The sequence below is a fragment of the Calonectris borealis genome, chromosome 23 (assembly GCF_964195595.1).
Source record: "Calonectris borealis chromosome 23, bCalBor7.hap1.2, whole genome shotgun sequence".
Lineage (NCBI taxonomy): Eukaryota > Metazoa > Chordata > Aves > Procellariiformes > Procellariidae > Calonectris > Calonectris borealis.
In genome coordinates, this window is record NC_134334.1 from 1256150 (window position 1) to 1273601 (window position 17452).

The following is a 17452-nucleotide window of genomic DNA, read 5'->3' on the forward strand; positions in this document are numbered from 1 at the left end:
GGTTGTTCAGATTAGCACTTGTGTTTTGCAGGATTGGAAGAAAAATTTTGCCTTTAAAAGCATTTTTCTTTGAGGGTGTTGGTCCCTTTTGCAGCATAAGCAGAGCTTGGCTCTATGCACAGACCAACAGGATTCCTAGATCTCGTCTTTGACATTGCCTGGAGGATCAAGGGCAGTCAATGACAGCAGACTCGCGGTGTCCCCTCGCGCTCGCACCTCGGGATCCCTTCCTTCACTAGAGCTACGTCTGCTCCTGCCAGTCGTCGTGGGAGCGAGGGGCTCCGAAAGCCTCGCAGTGATTCCTGTGGTGCAGGAGCGGGATAAAAGCTTACGGCCAAGACCAAGCTTTCAGCTTGCGGCTGTGCTGTGAGAAAGCCGGGTGCCAGGAGCCTGCCGTGGGCTGCACCCCGGAGATGCGCCCAAAGAGGCCGAGGCAGCTCTCCAGGGTTAACTCGTACCTGGAACCGATGGCTGTGGCTCAGGAGAGCACCAAAAAATGGCTTAAAGCCACCTTCCCGTGACCTGCTGTGTCTCGCAGCAACTCTCAACCGTTGTTGGTGCTTTGGGTAATCTGCAGCTCAGTCGTGCAAGATTCTTTCATTGCATCTCTGTTGTTCGAATATAGCAAGGCACTGATTATTTTAATACAGAAAGGAGGGGGGAAAAGAGCAGACATTACTGAAAGTGAAACAGAACAAAAAGAGTCATTGGACGTCCTGAAATTACCTCTTTCTTTATCAGAACCACATGGGCAGGAGGCAGGAAGCTGACATCTTCAGGTCCTTCGCTGTTTCAGCAGAGGGATGAAATCCAGTCCAAGGCAGAGAATTTAATCTGAGCCAATTGCTTTTGTTGGCCTGCAGAGTAGAGAGATGGTCTGTATTACACACAACAAGTTTCTGGAAATTGTCTGAGGTTAGAATAAATCAGTTTGGGATTACATGATGTATCCCTATTTATATTAAGAGTACTTCAAATGAAGAAATCTCAAATATAGCAGCGATTTATATAGTGAACAGAAGGACTATGCTGTAAAGGTTTGTGTGGGCTTGAACTACGTGCAGAGAGGGTAATAGTCTGTATGTACTTTGTAGAGGTTTTCAATTTGCATGCATTGTACAGACAACTTGCACATTTTAGAAAATTTGGCCTTTTCTTTGTCCGGTGGCACATTTCTCAGCCGTTTCTTAGAATCGATGCTTTTATGTGACGCTGCAAAAGAGAATGTCATGCTCCATTCTAGTTACAGCTGCTTACGCTTACTTTTAAGGTATTAGCTCACTGCCTCTGATGGCAAATTACTTGGATCCGAGGGAAAGGTGACACGGAGGGGAAAGAGGAGAAGTTGGAGCAGAGGAGCCTGAATCAAACCAGCGTTGTCACCACCTCGCTGCGGTGCGAGGGTTACGCTCCAGGCTCGCAAGGCAGCTAAGCACACGCACGCCTTCAGCGCTGCCGAGCTAGCCTCCGCCGCGGAGCTTTGGGGGCGGCCGGGGAGGGACGCGGAGGGGGCGGACGCCGACGGTGTGGGGTTGCTACCGGCCCCTGGGCTGGGCGAGGGGCACGGCTCGGCTCCCAGCAGGTCGCCGCGTGGCTGCAGGGGCTGGGTTCAGCTCTTCCCAGCTCGTGAAGGGCAGCTGCGGGGTGCAGAGCACGGGTAGCTCAGTATTAAATCGACTCCTGTGTTAGGCTGCTACTTTGCAGACCCGCTTCCCACGTGCAACCAGTAGTAACGACGTCCTTTTCATCCCTTTTTAGCCATTTCCCGGGCCCGAGAGGGTCAGAATCTAGGAGCTAGCATCTTTCAGCAGCGCTGCACTCCTTTCAGATAGAGGGGATAGAAGTAACGTCCCTCTTGCAGACGATGAAATATCATCTGTGGAAAAGCTGTCTGAGCTTTAATTACAAAAATCTGTGTGATGTACAAGACGACACTGGATTTGGCAACGTTGTCACAGAAATGTTAAGCTAGGAAAAGCATCTGGGAATGGAAATATTTTTAGAGCGGTTCTGTAAACAGAAAAAAAGAAGAGCAGTAATTAAAACAAGGCCAGCAGTGAGGTCTACTGGCTGTTACTCTGCGAGAAGCCAGCTAAGGAGACCCAGAATGAGAAGGCCCTTGCTTTGATGGAAAGGCACCCCAAACGATTTTAACATGTTTCATTTGTTTCACCTTATTATTCCCGATTCTTAAATTGAATTAGTTCGTATCTTAGCAAAACTGCAGTGCTGCACGAGCACCCCTGCCAGCCAGTGCACCGTGGACGGCTCTGCGGGACGCCGCAGAACGCGACTGCTTTGCTCGTTACATGGCGCGTGTGCCACCAGTGCTGTATAGCTTACGAGCACCGTATAGCCAGTGATGCCAGCCACTTCTTCCCCGTGCATAAGTCTCTTGGCAGAGAAGAACTTCTGGTTCCCATTACCCAAAGCGGTCTGGAACGCACCCGCGATGGCTGAGACAACAGCGCGCGCCGGCCCCTCCGTCATCGTGTGCAATCGTAGAATGGGGAGGCTCAGATGGGGTTATTAGTCTTGAAGAGTACATTTGCTAGCAAATAAGCTATACTAAAAGAAACAGGAGAGGAAAGAAAATGCTGTGCAAGACCCCTGCTCTCTCACTGCTTCACCTTTTACGTTCTTAGTGGTCCGCAAACAGCATCGGTTAAGATCTGCATAAGCGGTTCTGGCACTTGGTTACGCTTACGCACCTTGGCCAAGGAGGACTCGCTGGAACAGGAACCCGTGTCCTTTTAGTTGGTGGCCATACCCTACTCGAGCTGCTCGCGGTGGCCAAGCATCGAGTGCCTGACGTTTCTCTGCCGTTCAGGAGCAGTTTTTGCCGTTGCAAAGCTGCATCACTACACGGCTGCCGCGGGGTATCGGGTGGGTATCGTGCCTCAGCGCGCGGTTCAGTGCAACCCAGAGGGACGTGTTGATCTTCTTGTGTGTAGAAATAATGCTTTTGGGAAGTCTGCTGTACGCAACCTTACAGGATTTCTGTCTGCTTAAATTTTGTATGGTAAAGAAGAACCTGGACTTTAGTTCTTTCCACCCTGAAAAGTTGTCTTTTAGAGGCATGCAAGGAGGGCAGTTATTTAGACTGCAAATTCATACGAATAACTGCATACTGCGAGGTTATTTTAGACGTAAGATGTGTTGGCTCGTTATATGTTGGCCCAGTACTTTCCCCATATGAAGGAACGTTTTGGCAGGCATTAGCATTGTTTTACTTCTTTTTGAAAAAAAACCACTCCAACAAGCACATTATTTACGGGTATTTTTGAATATATGTTATTAAACACTTTAATATATCAGAATATTTTAAAATGACCACCCATCTCTGCTAAAGCTTGAGCACTGTAACTCTGACCCATAACTTTTCAGGAACGTCGAGTATTTCTGTTGTTTCCTTCCAAATGGATTAAAGGAAACAGTGTCAGCACAACTAACATAAACTGATACTTCTTGCTCCAGCCGTACGTTGTGTATGGCAATACTTCGACCCTATTAAGTCACTTTTATTCCTCCAAATGTTGTTTAGTTAATTAGAGGCATACAACAGGAAGTTAAGTTTTTAAAAGTTTGAAATGAGAGAGCTCCTTAGCTCTGAGTCAACGCATATTTTTTGCAGGGGTACTGTTTGCAGAAAAAAAAATATGAATATACAGTTTTGCCTTTTATTTTCCTCGTGTGCCAAGTATTTGTTTTTCACTAATATACAAGAGAGGCTTAATCAAATTACCCTCAGTACTTTGTCTATAGAAAATACTCTTTTGAATACTCGGACGAGGCTGCACGCCCGCCTATCGCAATGTGTTGGTACCCGACGCCTACCGGCGCAGACCAGCCACCCGCCCGTTCATCTGTGCCCTGGGCAGGGTGTTTGGCAGACCCCACTTCCCGTGGGATTCAGAGAGCTCGTTAAAAGCGGAGACTTTTACTAGCATATGCTTTCCAGGCTCGCCTGCTTAGCAAAACTTTTGAGGTTGTTGAGGGCACTGTGATTACCTGAAGTGTTAGTTTGTGGAGAGATGTTTTTCATTAGAGATATTTTTAGCTTTCTTATAAGATTCCTCAGAGTCAGCACATTAGTTTCTTCTGGAGTTTGAAAAATAGGTCAGAAATGTGTGAGACCACAACTCATCGTACCATGCTGCTTATGGAAACCAGGTCTGAGTTTCCATCCCAGACCGTGGCCGGGCTTTAGCCGTGTCGCACCCACACAGCTTTGATGTGCAGCGTGTTGCGCGTTTCATGCACATTCGTGTCTCCTAAGAGGAAGAACAGACTCTAAAGGCCCATTTCCCAATTCCCGTAAGGGACACTTCTCTTTGGAGCAGCGTCTGTTTGAGATGCTCACCGATTAAGGAGTAGGTAGGCTACCTGAGGAGACATGCAATGGTCCGAGAGGAGACTTTCCTCACTTTGGAGGCGTGTAATTACCCCAGGATGGCTCATCTACCCGAGTCTGTGAATCCTTTTCCAGAAAGTCCTTCCCTGCTTTGTTTTCCAGCTCAAATTTCTCCTGGATACAACAGGGTCAGTGGTCCCAGATAGCTGCAGCCTAGTAAAAACAAGCAGGCAAAATCTGCCCGCTTGCTGGTTGCAAGATGCACACATCTCCAGTTAAACATCATGCTTTTGTTGCTTTTTGTGCAGAGAAGTCCCAGATTATAAGAAGAGAGAGGAGGGTGGAGAAGGCTATTTTAAGGCTGATTAATGATAGCAAGCTTGTAAAGAGAAGATAGTCCACATGTTCGGTCATAAGATCTGTTTTCTGCTGTAGCCTAGGCAAAACTTTCTGTTTTCTGACTGTTTGAAATCCTTTGGGCAGGAAAGCGCCTTGCGCAAGGCCACACAGAAACGCTGTGGCACGGCCAGGAACACCAGTCGGGAATCTCAATTCCCAGTCCCGCCTGCACTTAGGATGAAATCACAGTTCCCGCCAGCGAATCTCCGTGCGCTCCGGCTCAGCGACTCCGCTGGCTGCAGCATCAGTTACTCGCAGTGTGGACGAGCACACACGTCCTAACTTTCCTGTAGAAATCTCCTAGTCAAAGCACTGAGCAAGCACAAAGCGTTGTTGCACCCGATCGAAGTACGGACGTGCAGGATGCATCTTAAAACATTTTTCCTTAAATTTTCCCAGAAGAACCGATGGTACCTGCTGCACCTTACCCTGTGTAATTGGTGTCTTTTGCACGGCATGGAGCCAGAAGCTTAGTTTTCCGTATCATTTTGTGACAGGAAAACCTGAACACACCTGAGTGCAACTCTCTTTGAGCAGTAATTAAACTGAACTAGCTGTGGCATTGCACCTGCAGTGACTGTCTTTGAAGAAAATTACAGGAATTTCAGCGATAACGCAGCACGAGAAGCCTGCTCGCTGACACGGGCACCCTTCGGAGAGGGCTGATGCTTGTTAGGAAGCACGCGGGTTGTCAGCTTCTCTGCTGTGTAATACTGCAGAGGGCCTAGCCCAGACCCCCGTGTCCTGGTCTCGCCTCCCAGGAGAGCGGCTGGGAACTCTTATTGCAGAAAAGAGCGAGTTTAAGCAGCTGCCTGGCACTGTTGAGCCGACCTTACCTTTAAAGAAAAGGGCCCCACCTCGAGGGGTCTGCCCGAGGTACCTGTCTGGCACAGCGGTGGGTGGCCTCTCTCCTGCGCTGCCTACAGAACAGATTTTTTGTAGCAACAGCGCACATTTAGCACACTTCTCGCTTTAGCACAGGTTGAATATGCCCCAGTTGTAAATTCTCATTAGCAGTGCCCTGTGTGAGTGTGTGCGAGTTGCCCTGGTCCTGTGCAAGAGACTCATGCAGGTGCCGTTATTTGTGTAGTGAACGTTCTGTCCCTTTGCCTGTAGCTGTGAACACGTGTGCCCTGAACAACGGCGGCTGTGAACACGACTGCGTGCAGGTGACGCTGGCGCAGCACCGGTGCCAGTGCCGGCACAACTACCAGCTGCGGGAAGACGGCAAACGCTGCGTCTGTGAGTCCCCTCGAGCACGCACGGGAAGCTGGGGAGGCAGAGCTTCGCCTTGGCCTTTTCTTCAGGGGCGGCTGAGAGTTGGGGGCAATAGGGAGCCTGCGCTTGCACGCTCAGAGGTCAGATAGATCAGACCGGGGTGTTTCTCTCCAGTAAAAACTCTGCTGTCGTGGACATGCTCTGCAGCTTATTCTGAAAGGCTAGGAAGAGCTGAAGGAGTGTAGCCAACAAAAATGAAATTGTACGAAGGCACACACTTCTGAGGAAGTGAAGGAACAGCAGCATGTCGCAGCGGGACAGGATCTTCTCCCTCTGCTTGCAGACAGCTTTCTGGCTGACCTGCTCCCGGCTGCAGGAGGGATTGAAGCTGAAGGGGCGATAGAGCAGAAGTTTAATCTTCTCATTCATAGCAGTTGGCATTCAAGAAGTAGGAGGAGGGAAGTCTTTAGCTGTGAAGTTGCTAAGGGAAAAGGAACAACCGAGACATTAAAAATGCAGCAGTCGGTAGGGTTTTGTAGCATCTGTCCAGGTCCTGGAGCAGGTCAGAGATCGGCCAACCTCTTGATGGGAGCACTTGAAGCAAATTTGCCTAGTACTTGCTCTGTCATCTCTGTAGGGGGACATACCCATGCCAAGCTTCAGCTGGAAGGGTTTTACTCAGATCAGTGCCTGCCTTTTGCAGGATCTCGCACCACGTAAATCCTCCTGCCTGGACGGAGCAGTGAACAGAGAGCAGTAGCAGAGATTTTCTGTCTGGTGGAGAATGGTCTTTCATGGATTGCAGACTTTTTTGCTAGGCGTAACTGCTTGATGCTCTGTTCTCCCATAAACGTAATGCCAATAAGAGTTAGGATTAGTATGAAATAAGCCTGCCTCTTCTGCTTTGACCTGCAGTGAGGAACCCCTGCACCGACAGGAACGGGGGCTGCATGCACCGCTGCCACAACCAGCGTGGAACGGCCCGCTGCGAGTGCCACCCCGGCTACCGGCTGGCGCCTGACAATAAGGCCTGTGAAGGTAAGCTCCCTACAGCAAAGCTTTCGCGGAGAAAAACAGCTCTGTCTCACGGGGTGAAGTAGTGCTCAGTGCTAGTAACTGCCAGCGCTTGTGAATTTACCAGTGATGCACAGGCCTTCTGGGGGAGGCCACGAAAGTGCTCAGCTGAGATCTGTCCAAGAGCCCTGCTCAAGCTGTCTGGAACAACGCTCGAGTTTCCTGTGATCCAGTTTCCTAGGAAGCTTTACAGTACTTTTGAACGCTTAACTCTGTTTCTTTGTCGGTCTGGACCCCAGTGAAGAATTGAGGGTGCAAGAAACTGGTGAAAAACTTGAAGATAGTAACAATTGTCCCTTTGAAAGAAAGTTTATGGCTCAACCTGCTTTGCTTATTGATTGCTCATCTCTTGCAGATGTGAATGAATGTCTGACTGGACTAGCCATGTGTGCACACCAGTGTCTCAACACTCGCGGCTCCTTTAAGTGTACCTGTAAGCCAGGCTATGAGCTGGGGGCAGACGGCAGGCAATGCTACCGTGAGTACTGCGCGCAGAGCCCCGTCTCAGGCGGGCGGGTTTGCCTCTGCAGGCAAGTGTTTGTGCACCGTCCTCTGTGAATTGGTGGGGCTGAGTTACAGCCACCTTCTCTGAAGAATTTCACAAGCAGGTTTGGGGCTGTTTACTCTCCCACCAAGATAAAAACTTTGGCGGATCTTTAAAGTTACCATGAAGCTACTTTTGCTGGTTTAGGCAATTCATTTGGCTCCAAACAGGCAAGTGCTGCTCTTGGGGACTTCGTTGGATGAGTTCCGTCAGCTGCAGATGTGTAACTGAAGAAGGAACTGAGCTAGTGAAGAGATCGCATCTGCTCCCATCAAGAGAAGAAATAAACACTATTACGCAAGAATGAACCAGACTGTTCATACGTCGTCGTTCAGCTAATACACATCAGCAGGGATAGTCCAAAGCAGAGCTATCAGCATTTAGCACTAGCAGCCCCCTTACTGATGAAAGCCACCATGGCAGTCCCAGTGCTGGCAGCTGGTGTTACTGGAAGCCGTGATGCTCCACCTGTGCAGCTGCTGCAGCTCAGTCAGGCTGCAGCTCTCACTGAGAGCCTGCCAAGGGTATGAGGGTAAGGCTTTGCAGACCATAAATGGGTCTTGAAAGGCATCAAACAGAGCAAAGTGAGGAACTAGACTGATGACATGCTATTTAAGAGCCTAAGCTCTTAGGAACATGGTTTATCTCACACTGCGTATTCTGTAAAAAAAATACCCCATAGCTCAGTTTCATGTGCAACTGCACATTTACCTTCAGCTGTTGGGGTGAAGATGCATGGTAGCCAGCAAGGCTTACAGAGGATTGGATTAGGAAGCCAGGTCTATGCCTAATAAATCTTAGCTACCTCCTCACCTAGCACTGTGACTATGCAGCAGGGAAGATTACCCTTTATGGCTTCAGCTAACTGGCCCACAGGTGACAAAAAGCTTAGTTTTATTGCTGCTCCAGTCTTGGTTTTCCAGGTAAGCCCCTGGTAAGAGATGCCAGCCCTGGAAGGTCACTTCTGACAGCAGGGACAGTGGAAGCACAAGCCCTGCTCACGTTCTGACATGGCTCCTCCAGCTGTTTGACTCATTGCCATAACCATTGACCAACACCTCTACTTCGGTGCCAGCTATAGAATTAAATAGCCGCCTTCTATGAAAAGTGTTTCTCCCTGCCCCTTCTAGCAGGTTTCTTTTATGCAAAACCCTGGTTGTTCTTGCATTAATAAGAAAAGGAAAGACAGAGGCACTATATTCATGTTGTGAAATCTGGAAGGTAGTCTTCCACCATGGCACAGCTTTTGTTTTTGACACGCACAGTTTCCATTGGGAAACATCAAGCTCCCCCTTTCTTTTCATCCTCCTTGGGTCTGAACACACTAAAAACTCAAAAATGTTCTTGAAGGCAGAAATCATTTCCGTGAGGTTCAGGACTGAGTCAAAGCTCCATGGTACAAGTTCGTTTTAGTTTAAGAAAGCTTAATTAACTAGACTTAAGTTTACATAAACTTTGCCAAGCTAAGAAGATATATGGCTGCTATTGATGTTTGCGCCTACATTTTTGACATGTCAGTAACTAACGTTTCTAGCTGTAGGCATCTGGATGTTTCCGTAGTTAGCTGTATTCTGCTGCTGGCATCAGAACAGCTCTGTACTTACGAAGACCGGGCCAACTTTTGGTTGGCAGCACATACTGCAGCTTGTCAGGAATGGGAGCAATTTTGTCTGCAGTCTGGTTCATCTCAGAGATTGTCCAGAGCCTGCTCCACAAGTCTGTCCCTAAGAGGCTACATGGGGCGTTGCCTGGGATCCACTGGTTTATTTTTATACATCACTTCCCAGCCCAGCAGTGGCCTCTGTGCAAAACTATTTTCATCCTTTCCCCACTGCAGATCACTCTTCTCAGCAGGGCTGTGCACGCAAAAATGCACGTGCAAGGAGCTCGGCTGGAAGCTGCTGCGCGGGTGCCTGCTGGAGCGCAGCACCGAGGGAGGGCATGGGCCAGCCAGTATGTAGAGATGTGCAGCGCACACGGCAGGATCCTAACCAGTGTGCCTTTTCCAGGGATAGAAATGGAGATTGTGAACAGCTGTGAGGCCAACAACGGCGGCTGTTCCCATACATGCCACCACACCAGCTCTGGCCCAGTCTGCACCTGTAACTTTGGCTATCGGCTTGAAGAGGACCAGAAGACATGCACTGGTAAGGCAAGGGAAAAGGTACGTGTCTTGTTTTTGCAAGCACGTCTCGAGTAACGATGAGGATCTCCGTATGTTAGCTACTACAGGTATATGCACTACAAGCAGGTTAACAAGGCTAGAAACAGATGCGGAGTAAAAGGAGATTAAATACTGCTCTGCTTGAAGACATCCTCAAACCTCCACTCAAGACCTACTTGGACAGCAAATGTTGACTTCAGAACGAGTTAGTTTTTCCCTGCTGAAACTGATCTAAGGCGGCATGGGCAGGTGCAGAGACTCGCATCTCAGATACCTGTAAGCCTACGTCTAGAAGGGATGATGCTCAAAATGTACCATCTTGCCTGTTATCTCAAAGGAAGCAGCAGTGTAATTTGAGTAAATGAGTGATGTGGATGAGTCACTAGCTGCAAGCCAAGTGTAGTTCAGCCCCATCCGGTTCTATAAAGTATGTGTTAATGGAGAGGGAAGGGTGAAGTGCACCTCGAGCTCTGTAAATGCTATAAAGTTGAGGCATGCACTTTACATTGCATTACTGTGAGCCCCTTGCAGCAAATAACCTAGTCAGAAACCCACTGTGGGGCTCGCTAGCCAGACATTTACTGCACCGGTGTGTCGGGCTGTGCTTTACTCCTGCGCTCGCCATGGGGCTGTGGCTCAGGCTTGCACAGCAAGGGTGGGTGGGTGTTTCCATCCTTCAGGCAGTCCAAAGCTGTAAGAAATCCTGGGGCCCTTCCTGCAGGTTAGCTGGAGGGTCTGTGCCTCAGACAGTGCACTGAGGCACTTAGACCTAAAGATTTCTCGTTCTATAAAACCAGCAAATAGGAGGTTGCTAGCAAAGAGTAACAGCGTTAAGTGATGCAAAACAGTACTTACATATTTCCATGCAGTGTAGAGTTGCAGTTCACATTACTTGGGAGGTAATTCTTGAATTTGTTTCTTCTTTGTTCAGTGCCACCTTCTTCTTCCTGCAGTTTTCAAGGCGCAGTTCTGTCCAGGACATCTGTTAGGAACAGATACGCTCCTTAGCGGGCTGCCACGGGCACCCACGGTTGCTTGTGCAAAGGGGAGCCATTCCTCTGCCAGAGGAGATGGACCCAAAATTCCCAGGACATTTGCTTTCCTCTGGCTCTGAGGCAGCTGTAGGAGCTGTCTCCATACAACATCGCAACAGAGGAGCAAAAAAGCCAGGACCTGAACTGAAGTCTACTCTGAAAGAACATTATTCCTTTGCATACTACAAAGCCCAGTACACTTTCTGTAGCCCAGCAGTGCTATTTGTTTTCCCACCAGATACCTCCTTGGTCCAGCCTCCTCTGGCAGTAGGGGGATGCTTCATAACCCCACCACAGTAATTCCACTTCATAGTGGACAAATGAAGCCCGATAAATACAAGGGGCTTGAAATTTAAAGCTGCAGGAGCTCTGCTTTCTCCAGGTTATCTAGGTCCATCCTTCAGAGACTTCACTCTCAGACAGTTTGAAGGAACCATGCAGTTCTCGCCCATCTCTGTGCTCAACATCAGTATTTGTAACAGGGTAAATCCAAAAGCAAGGGTCAGTGTTACAGTTGGAATCACTCCCTATTTGTACACACACAAAACCTTTAAGAACAATCTTGAACTGAAAATTACGGTGACCTTCCCACTGGCCTCCAGGGTTCAGGATTCCTGCTTGGCTGGGGAGCACATTGCCGAGGATTATCTGTTAACATAAAGCTCACTTATTTCAGAGGAAAGCAGGAATACTAGCTCAGCATTTGGCAGTCAGATCAGTAAAAGCTTACCAGAACTAGTCATGGAGCAATTTTAACAAGTACTGCCACCACTGCAAAGCTGATGTGTATTAACGTCCAGTGCCCTTTGTTTTTTATTTAGATATCAATGAATGTGACAGTGGTTCTCACTGTTGTCAGCAAGATTGTTACAATTATCCTGGAGGTTACGAGTGTGCCTGCTATGCTGGATACCGGCTCAGCACAGATGGCTGTGGGTGTGATGGTAAGCAGAAGCATCTAGCTGGACTCCCGCAAGTAAACCAGCGATGCTGCAGTCCTCAGCCTTGCAGCATGGCAAGAGACACACACGGAACGGGTTCCTCTCATTCTAGGTTTCTGTATTTTGCCAACCTCCTCAGTTTGCTTACTGTGAAGGCAGCTCCGCCATTCTAACCCATGCACTAGTCCAGCACAACTGAAGAGTAGCAACGGGGCTTTTGAACACACTGAATTCAAATCAGGAAATCTCAAAGTGAGCTGGTCCAGGCCTGACTCCACTAATTCACAGAAATCATTTTATGTTCAACCCCAGAGGCCAACATTGCCCATCATTTTCACCCAAGAGATATAGGCAAATAAAAGTGTCTGTATAAACTACAGCTAAGACAGCGACTAACACAAGCTTTTAATAAAGAGAACAAGAAATTGTCCTACCTGGTTGCGAACAGCCAGGCATTTCTTCCAGTTTCTCCCAGCTCACAGCAGTTTTCCTGTCAGCTCTCTGATGAGTCACCTTCTTAGCATAAAGAATTTTTTCCTCCTAATGAGTTGTTCTCACTACCAAAGCTCTCCAATAACGTTTCACAGGTGAAAGCCCAAGTTCACCCACCCTTTTCTACACAATTAGCAACAGATGTGAGCTGAACCTAGCACATGGTACTTTGAAACCCAGGGCTCCCTGAATCACCTGGGTCATCTCACTCATTTAGAGTCGGATGGCTTCGCATATCTACCAGAGAGGATGCCACCAGCCTACCTGATCTGCAGACAGAAATATATCTGTGCCCCTGTCCTGTACAGAGGGCCTGCTCCCGTTACACTGGCGTATCCCGTGTTTTTCAGATGTGGATGAGTGCTCTTCAAATAACGGTGGATGTGAACACACCTGCCAGAACCAGCTAGGGTCTTTCCAGTGTGGCTGCGAGATTGGACACAAACTGGATGAAGACCGAAGGAGCTGCAGCTGTAAGTGCAACCTCTGCGCCACTGCACGGCTGAGCAGCAGGCTGCCGCCCCTCGCCCTGCTCTCCCTGGCCCAGCCAGGGCCAGCGCAGGCTGGAGCTCATTAGCCACGCACACGACCTTTTCCAGCTTTTTCACAGCACCTACTGCTATCAGCAGTGGAAATGACTCACGCCACCAGTGGAAAGCTTTCCCCTGACAGGACCAGTCCCATTTCAGCCATGTTACGCAGCACTTTCCAAAGCAGTGCAGGGGATTTTGGCACAGCTACACTTACCATAGTCTGCAGTGATGACTCCACATTAACCAAAGAACGAGAACCCTTTCCACAGTCACTAACCCCTACAGTTTTTCCTTATAAGAAATAATGGATTGGTTTTTTAAGCAGTAGTGTCTTTATCCCACCACCAAACACAGTTACCCAACTTACTCACTCAGTAGGGCAGCCAACACCCCACTGGCTTCATCTAACGACCCCCAGCAGCATTGCCCGGGTCCCTGGAAAGTCTTTCTGAGGTCTGGCCCCAGGAGAGCAGCACTCAGGGCTTCCCCACTCTGGCAAAATGTCTGAGCCTCCTCCGCCCTGTTGGCTTTTATAGGCTCTGCAGCCCCTGCCCTGGCTCCCAAGTGTGCCTCTGCTTAGCTTGATTGCCTGGATTTTAACCCTTGCCTACCCTGCAAGGGAAGGAAACCTGTAGCTCTACCTGATAGATATTCTTTCCAAAAGGAGAATCAAACTGAAATGCATTGCTTGATTTTGTTAGGTGGGCAGTCTTCTTGAATTTTCCAGAAAAGAATTAACTTACCTGAAAACTCAAAGAGGCTGGGTGGCTCTGGTCAGAAAACCAGCAGGGCAGAGGTGATGGGGTGAGTGCGAGCTCAGTTCCCTGAGAAGCCAGAGCTGTGTGTCAAGGATCAAAGCTTCTCCCATAGATTTTGAAGTCATGTAGCTGGCCCGTGCCCATTCCAGCCAAAACAAACAAGCAAACAAGTTGCAAAAATTTTAGAGGCATCAATATAGAGAGACATCAGTGGTGCAAACCATGCCAAATCAGATGCACCAACCCTGTACAGAGATTTCTGGTTTCCCTTTCTTATTACGGAGGTTCTATCCTGCTATTCACCTCTTAGAGATCTTGTCTCTTTTCCCACTTTGACATTGTCGTCTCCGTGACTGCTTCCCTAGCTATAGAGGACCCTGTGGAAGCTCTGGATGGTCGGCGCCCCGTTATCCGCCCAATCCCTCATGTTGCAATCCTGCGAGATGAATTTACCCAGCTCTTTAATGATGACTATGAAGAAGAGGAGGAAGAGATGGAAGCAAGAGGAGAGCACACACTTTCAGAAAAATTTGGTGGGCATTTTGCAGCACTGGTAAATGGCATACTTTGCTTGGAAGTCTTCAGAATTAATCACGCGTGCTGGGTTTATTTGTGTTTGGTGAGCGTACCCACAAGACTTGTCGTGTACCTTTTCTATGTACCCAGAACCTGTGTTACGACACAGATGCATTTAGCTTTGCCGCAGCCTGCACACGGGGGGTTTCTCTGCCCAAACTCTCCGAGATGCTGAGGCAGCCTCGGGGAGGGCTTTTCACCCGCAGCGCCTCTCGTTGCAGTCTGCCTGGAGCACACGTTCGGCCCCGACTGCAGCCTGACCTGTGAGGACTGCCAAAACGGAGGCACGTGCAACGCGGAGGAGACCGGCTGCGACTGTCCGGCCGGCTGGACCGGCGTCCTCTGTAACCAGAGTGAGTGGCGCTGGAGGGCAGCGGGCGAGAAGGCTCTTCTCGTCCCCGCGCCGGCATGCACGGAGGCAGCGGCTCTGCGCGGGGCTGCGGAGCCGGCTGAGCCTCGCCTCTCTCTCTCGCCCCAGCCTGCCCGGCCGGCACCTTCGGGAGGAACTGCAGCCTGGCCTGCCGCTGCCAGAACGGCGGCACCTGCGACCCCGCCACGGGCGCCTGCCGCTGCCCGCCCGGGGTGGCCGGCGAGCTCTGCCAAGACGGTAAGCCCGCGGCTCTCCCTCGCCCGCTTCGCGCCGCGGTGAGGGCGAGCGCCTTCCTTCTCGCCGCAGCCCTCGGCAAGGCGCGGGGACCTGGCGGGGTGCGGGATGTCTCGCCTCACTGCGAAAAGGCGGGACGGCAGCTCTGCAGGGCCCTGAAATCAAGCACAGAACACCGAGGCCTCCCTTGCCGTTTTGTTTTCTCCCTAAAACGTTTTCCTGTAAGGGAATAGCAATAGCGAGTTGGGAGTGATGTTCCCCAGCCTGCGGAGGTAGCTCCTTTCTCTTAACGTGTTAGCAGAGCATTCGCCATAATTTGATAAATGGCTGTCACAGCCATCTCTGATGCCACTCCTGGTTGTTCACTTGTGCTTCTCTGAAGCATTAAAATGTTTTCCACAGCCTTGCACTGCTCCCTTTGTAGCTGTTCCCTGAAAGCACCTTTTGACTCTTATTGAACATCCCAGTGTGAGTGGCTCTAACACATCCCTGCTCCGTCCGACTCGGTGGGTCACTTAGTCTTGTGTGGAGAAAAGTCTTTTTAATGAGGAAAAGACAGGAAAGGGGATTCTTCACCCACAAAACAGTGCTCCAGGTAGCACGCCTTGGCTTTGCACTGGAGGACCTTTGCAGTCCCTGTTTGCTACTCAGCAGTGACCATGGGCACCATCTATATTTTACTGGACATTCAGTGGCGCACGCAGAAAAGAATGTCAAAATGCATGTTCAATGGTAAATTTACAGAACTGTGGCGGTATTTTCCGCTGAAGAAAAAACAAAGCATTGAAAAGTTGTGACAACAGTAGTTACCCAAAGTACTGCAAAAGGAGGTGTCACTTGCTGTTGGTAGGTATTTGTTCTCCCAAAGAGTTAAAATCTGTGTGACATAATCTAAAAACACCAAAAGAGTGAGACAATAAGAGATTCAGACAAAATGACTTCAGACAAATGGTTAGGAGCATCTGGGAACTATTACTGAAGGAGGAGACCGAAGCAGAATGTAAGTGAATGCAAGAGATACCCCGACCTTTTCTTTCTGTAGGAGGGAGGTGGTTGAGGGGTACAGAGGAAAAACAGGAAGGTAAGATTAAAATAAACAATGAAGAACTGATCTGTTGTCCCAGGGTGGCATTTCCTTTGCTTAAATTGTCTGCTATTCTTATCATACGGGAGAAGGCATGTGCTGCCTGGACAGATGCTGGCCGGAGCTCTCTGCTGACACAGTCTGCCTGCCATGTGCTTCTAATATTAAGATCTTTAGCATAACAGAGAAAGAACAATAATTTTATTCCCTTAATAGTGCAAATATCGCTGTTATTTATCAATAGGAACAGCCTCATGGATTACTTTCTTACGTATGAAAAACTTGACTTCTCAGAGCCCTGCAGGGTAGGTTCCCAGCACAACCAGTGGTACCATTTCAAGCGGGGTACCTGGTACGCACCTCGTATGGCTGGAGCGTGGCAGCAAGGGAAGGGCACTGTGCGTGGACGGGAGTGCCCGCTGCTGAGGCAATCTGATTTGGAGCTGATGCAGGGAACCTGGTCGCTCTCATCATTACCTTCTTGCGTAGAGACACAAGCACATTCCTGGTCAGAAAACAAGCCAGCCTTCTTTTCAACACTCGCTGCATCCTTTGCCTAGTTTGGCTCATCTTCCCAGAAAATCTCTTTCTATTACTAGGGTGCCCTAAAGGATTTTTTGGGAAACAATGCAGGAAAAAGTGCAACTGTGCCAACCGGGGTCGTTGCCACCGGATTTACGGAGCCTGTCTGTGCGATCCTGGCTTATACGGGCGGTACTGCCATTTAGGTATGCTTGTCCTCACTTTTTTATGAGATATATATATTATTCTTAGATTACAGCCTTTCTGGGTACCATCCCTGGGAAGGGCCAGCGCTGGGTGGCATTTCTGTCCCTTGCCCTGTGTCATTTGGCCTCGCGGGTCACTGACCAGCTCTTTCCCTCTGCATCCAGTTTGCCCAAAGTGGGCGTTTGGCCCCGGCTGCTCCGAAGAGTGCCGCTGTGTGCAGCAGAACACGCAGGACTGCGACAAGAGGGACGGCTCCTGCCGGTGCAAACCCGGCTACCGCGGCAAGCGCTGTGAGACGAGTGAGTTGCCAAGAAGCATTCACGGAGCATCCCCCTTTCTCCTCCCGCAGCCTCTTTCCCCCTAACTCATTTTCTTGGAGAAACGCTCAGCTCACTCTCCGCCCTCCTAAGACTATCTCAGCTCTTGTTATTTAGACTAGGAACAAAACTTGCTGTCAGACTCGCTCACGTTAAGTTAGCACGCAGAACCTGCGCAGCGGGGTGGGAGCACCCGTAACGTGGACGGTGGACCTTGTCCAGCCTGCGCCCAGCAGCTCGGGAGGGTGCTGGTCAGCGCCCATCGCTGCGAGCTGGGGCTGCCTGCTCTTCCAGGGTCAGTCGAGTAATGCCAGATGTTCTTTCTTTTTAATTATGATTGCTAACAGACTGTGACCCTGGCTATTACGGGGATGGCTGCAAGAAGAACTGTAGCTGCTCTCCAGAAGTGTCCTGTGACCATGTCACCGGGGAGTGCTGGAGAGAGTGTCCCCGGGGCTACCATGGGGAGAACTGCGATCAAGGTAAGGCAGGGGCCCTGCAGGGCAACTCTGAGCATGCTGTAAACTCACGATTCCTCACACATGCAAACTTTTTCTTCACAAAACAACAGGAAAGGACTTCCAGAATTCCTCCTGTGCTCTCTCAGACCCCCCAGCCCACTGCAGTTGAT

General features: G+C 49.6%; 1 protein-coding gene across 1 annotated transcript in view; it reads left to right on the plus strand.

The window, feature by feature from the left end:
* The window catches only part of MEGF6 (multiple EGF like domains 6), a 113985-nt gene that overhangs the window by 78724 nt on the left and 17809 nt on the right, over window positions 1–17452 (plus strand). Inside the window, exons 9-20 of the mRNA XM_075172201.1 lie at window positions 5870–5995; window positions 6887–7009; window positions 7401–7523; window positions 9599–9736; window positions 11609–11731; window positions 12571–12693; window positions 13877–14044; window positions 14309–14440; window positions 14566–14694; window positions 16375–16503; window positions 16669–16803; window positions 17169–17303. Of these exons, the coding sequence (XP_075028302.1) occupies window positions 5870–5995; window positions 6887–7009; window positions 7401–7523; window positions 9599–9736; window positions 11609–11731; window positions 12571–12693; window positions 13877–14044; window positions 14309–14440; window positions 14566–14694; window positions 16375–16503; window positions 16669–16803; window positions 17169–17303 (1584 nt within the window). The remainder of the gene's footprint in view (window positions 1–5869; window positions 5996–6886; window positions 7010–7400; window positions 7524–9598; window positions 9737–11608; window positions 11732–12570; window positions 12694–13876; window positions 14045–14308; window positions 14441–14565; window positions 14695–16374; window positions 16504–16668; window positions 16804–17168; window positions 17304–17452) is intronic.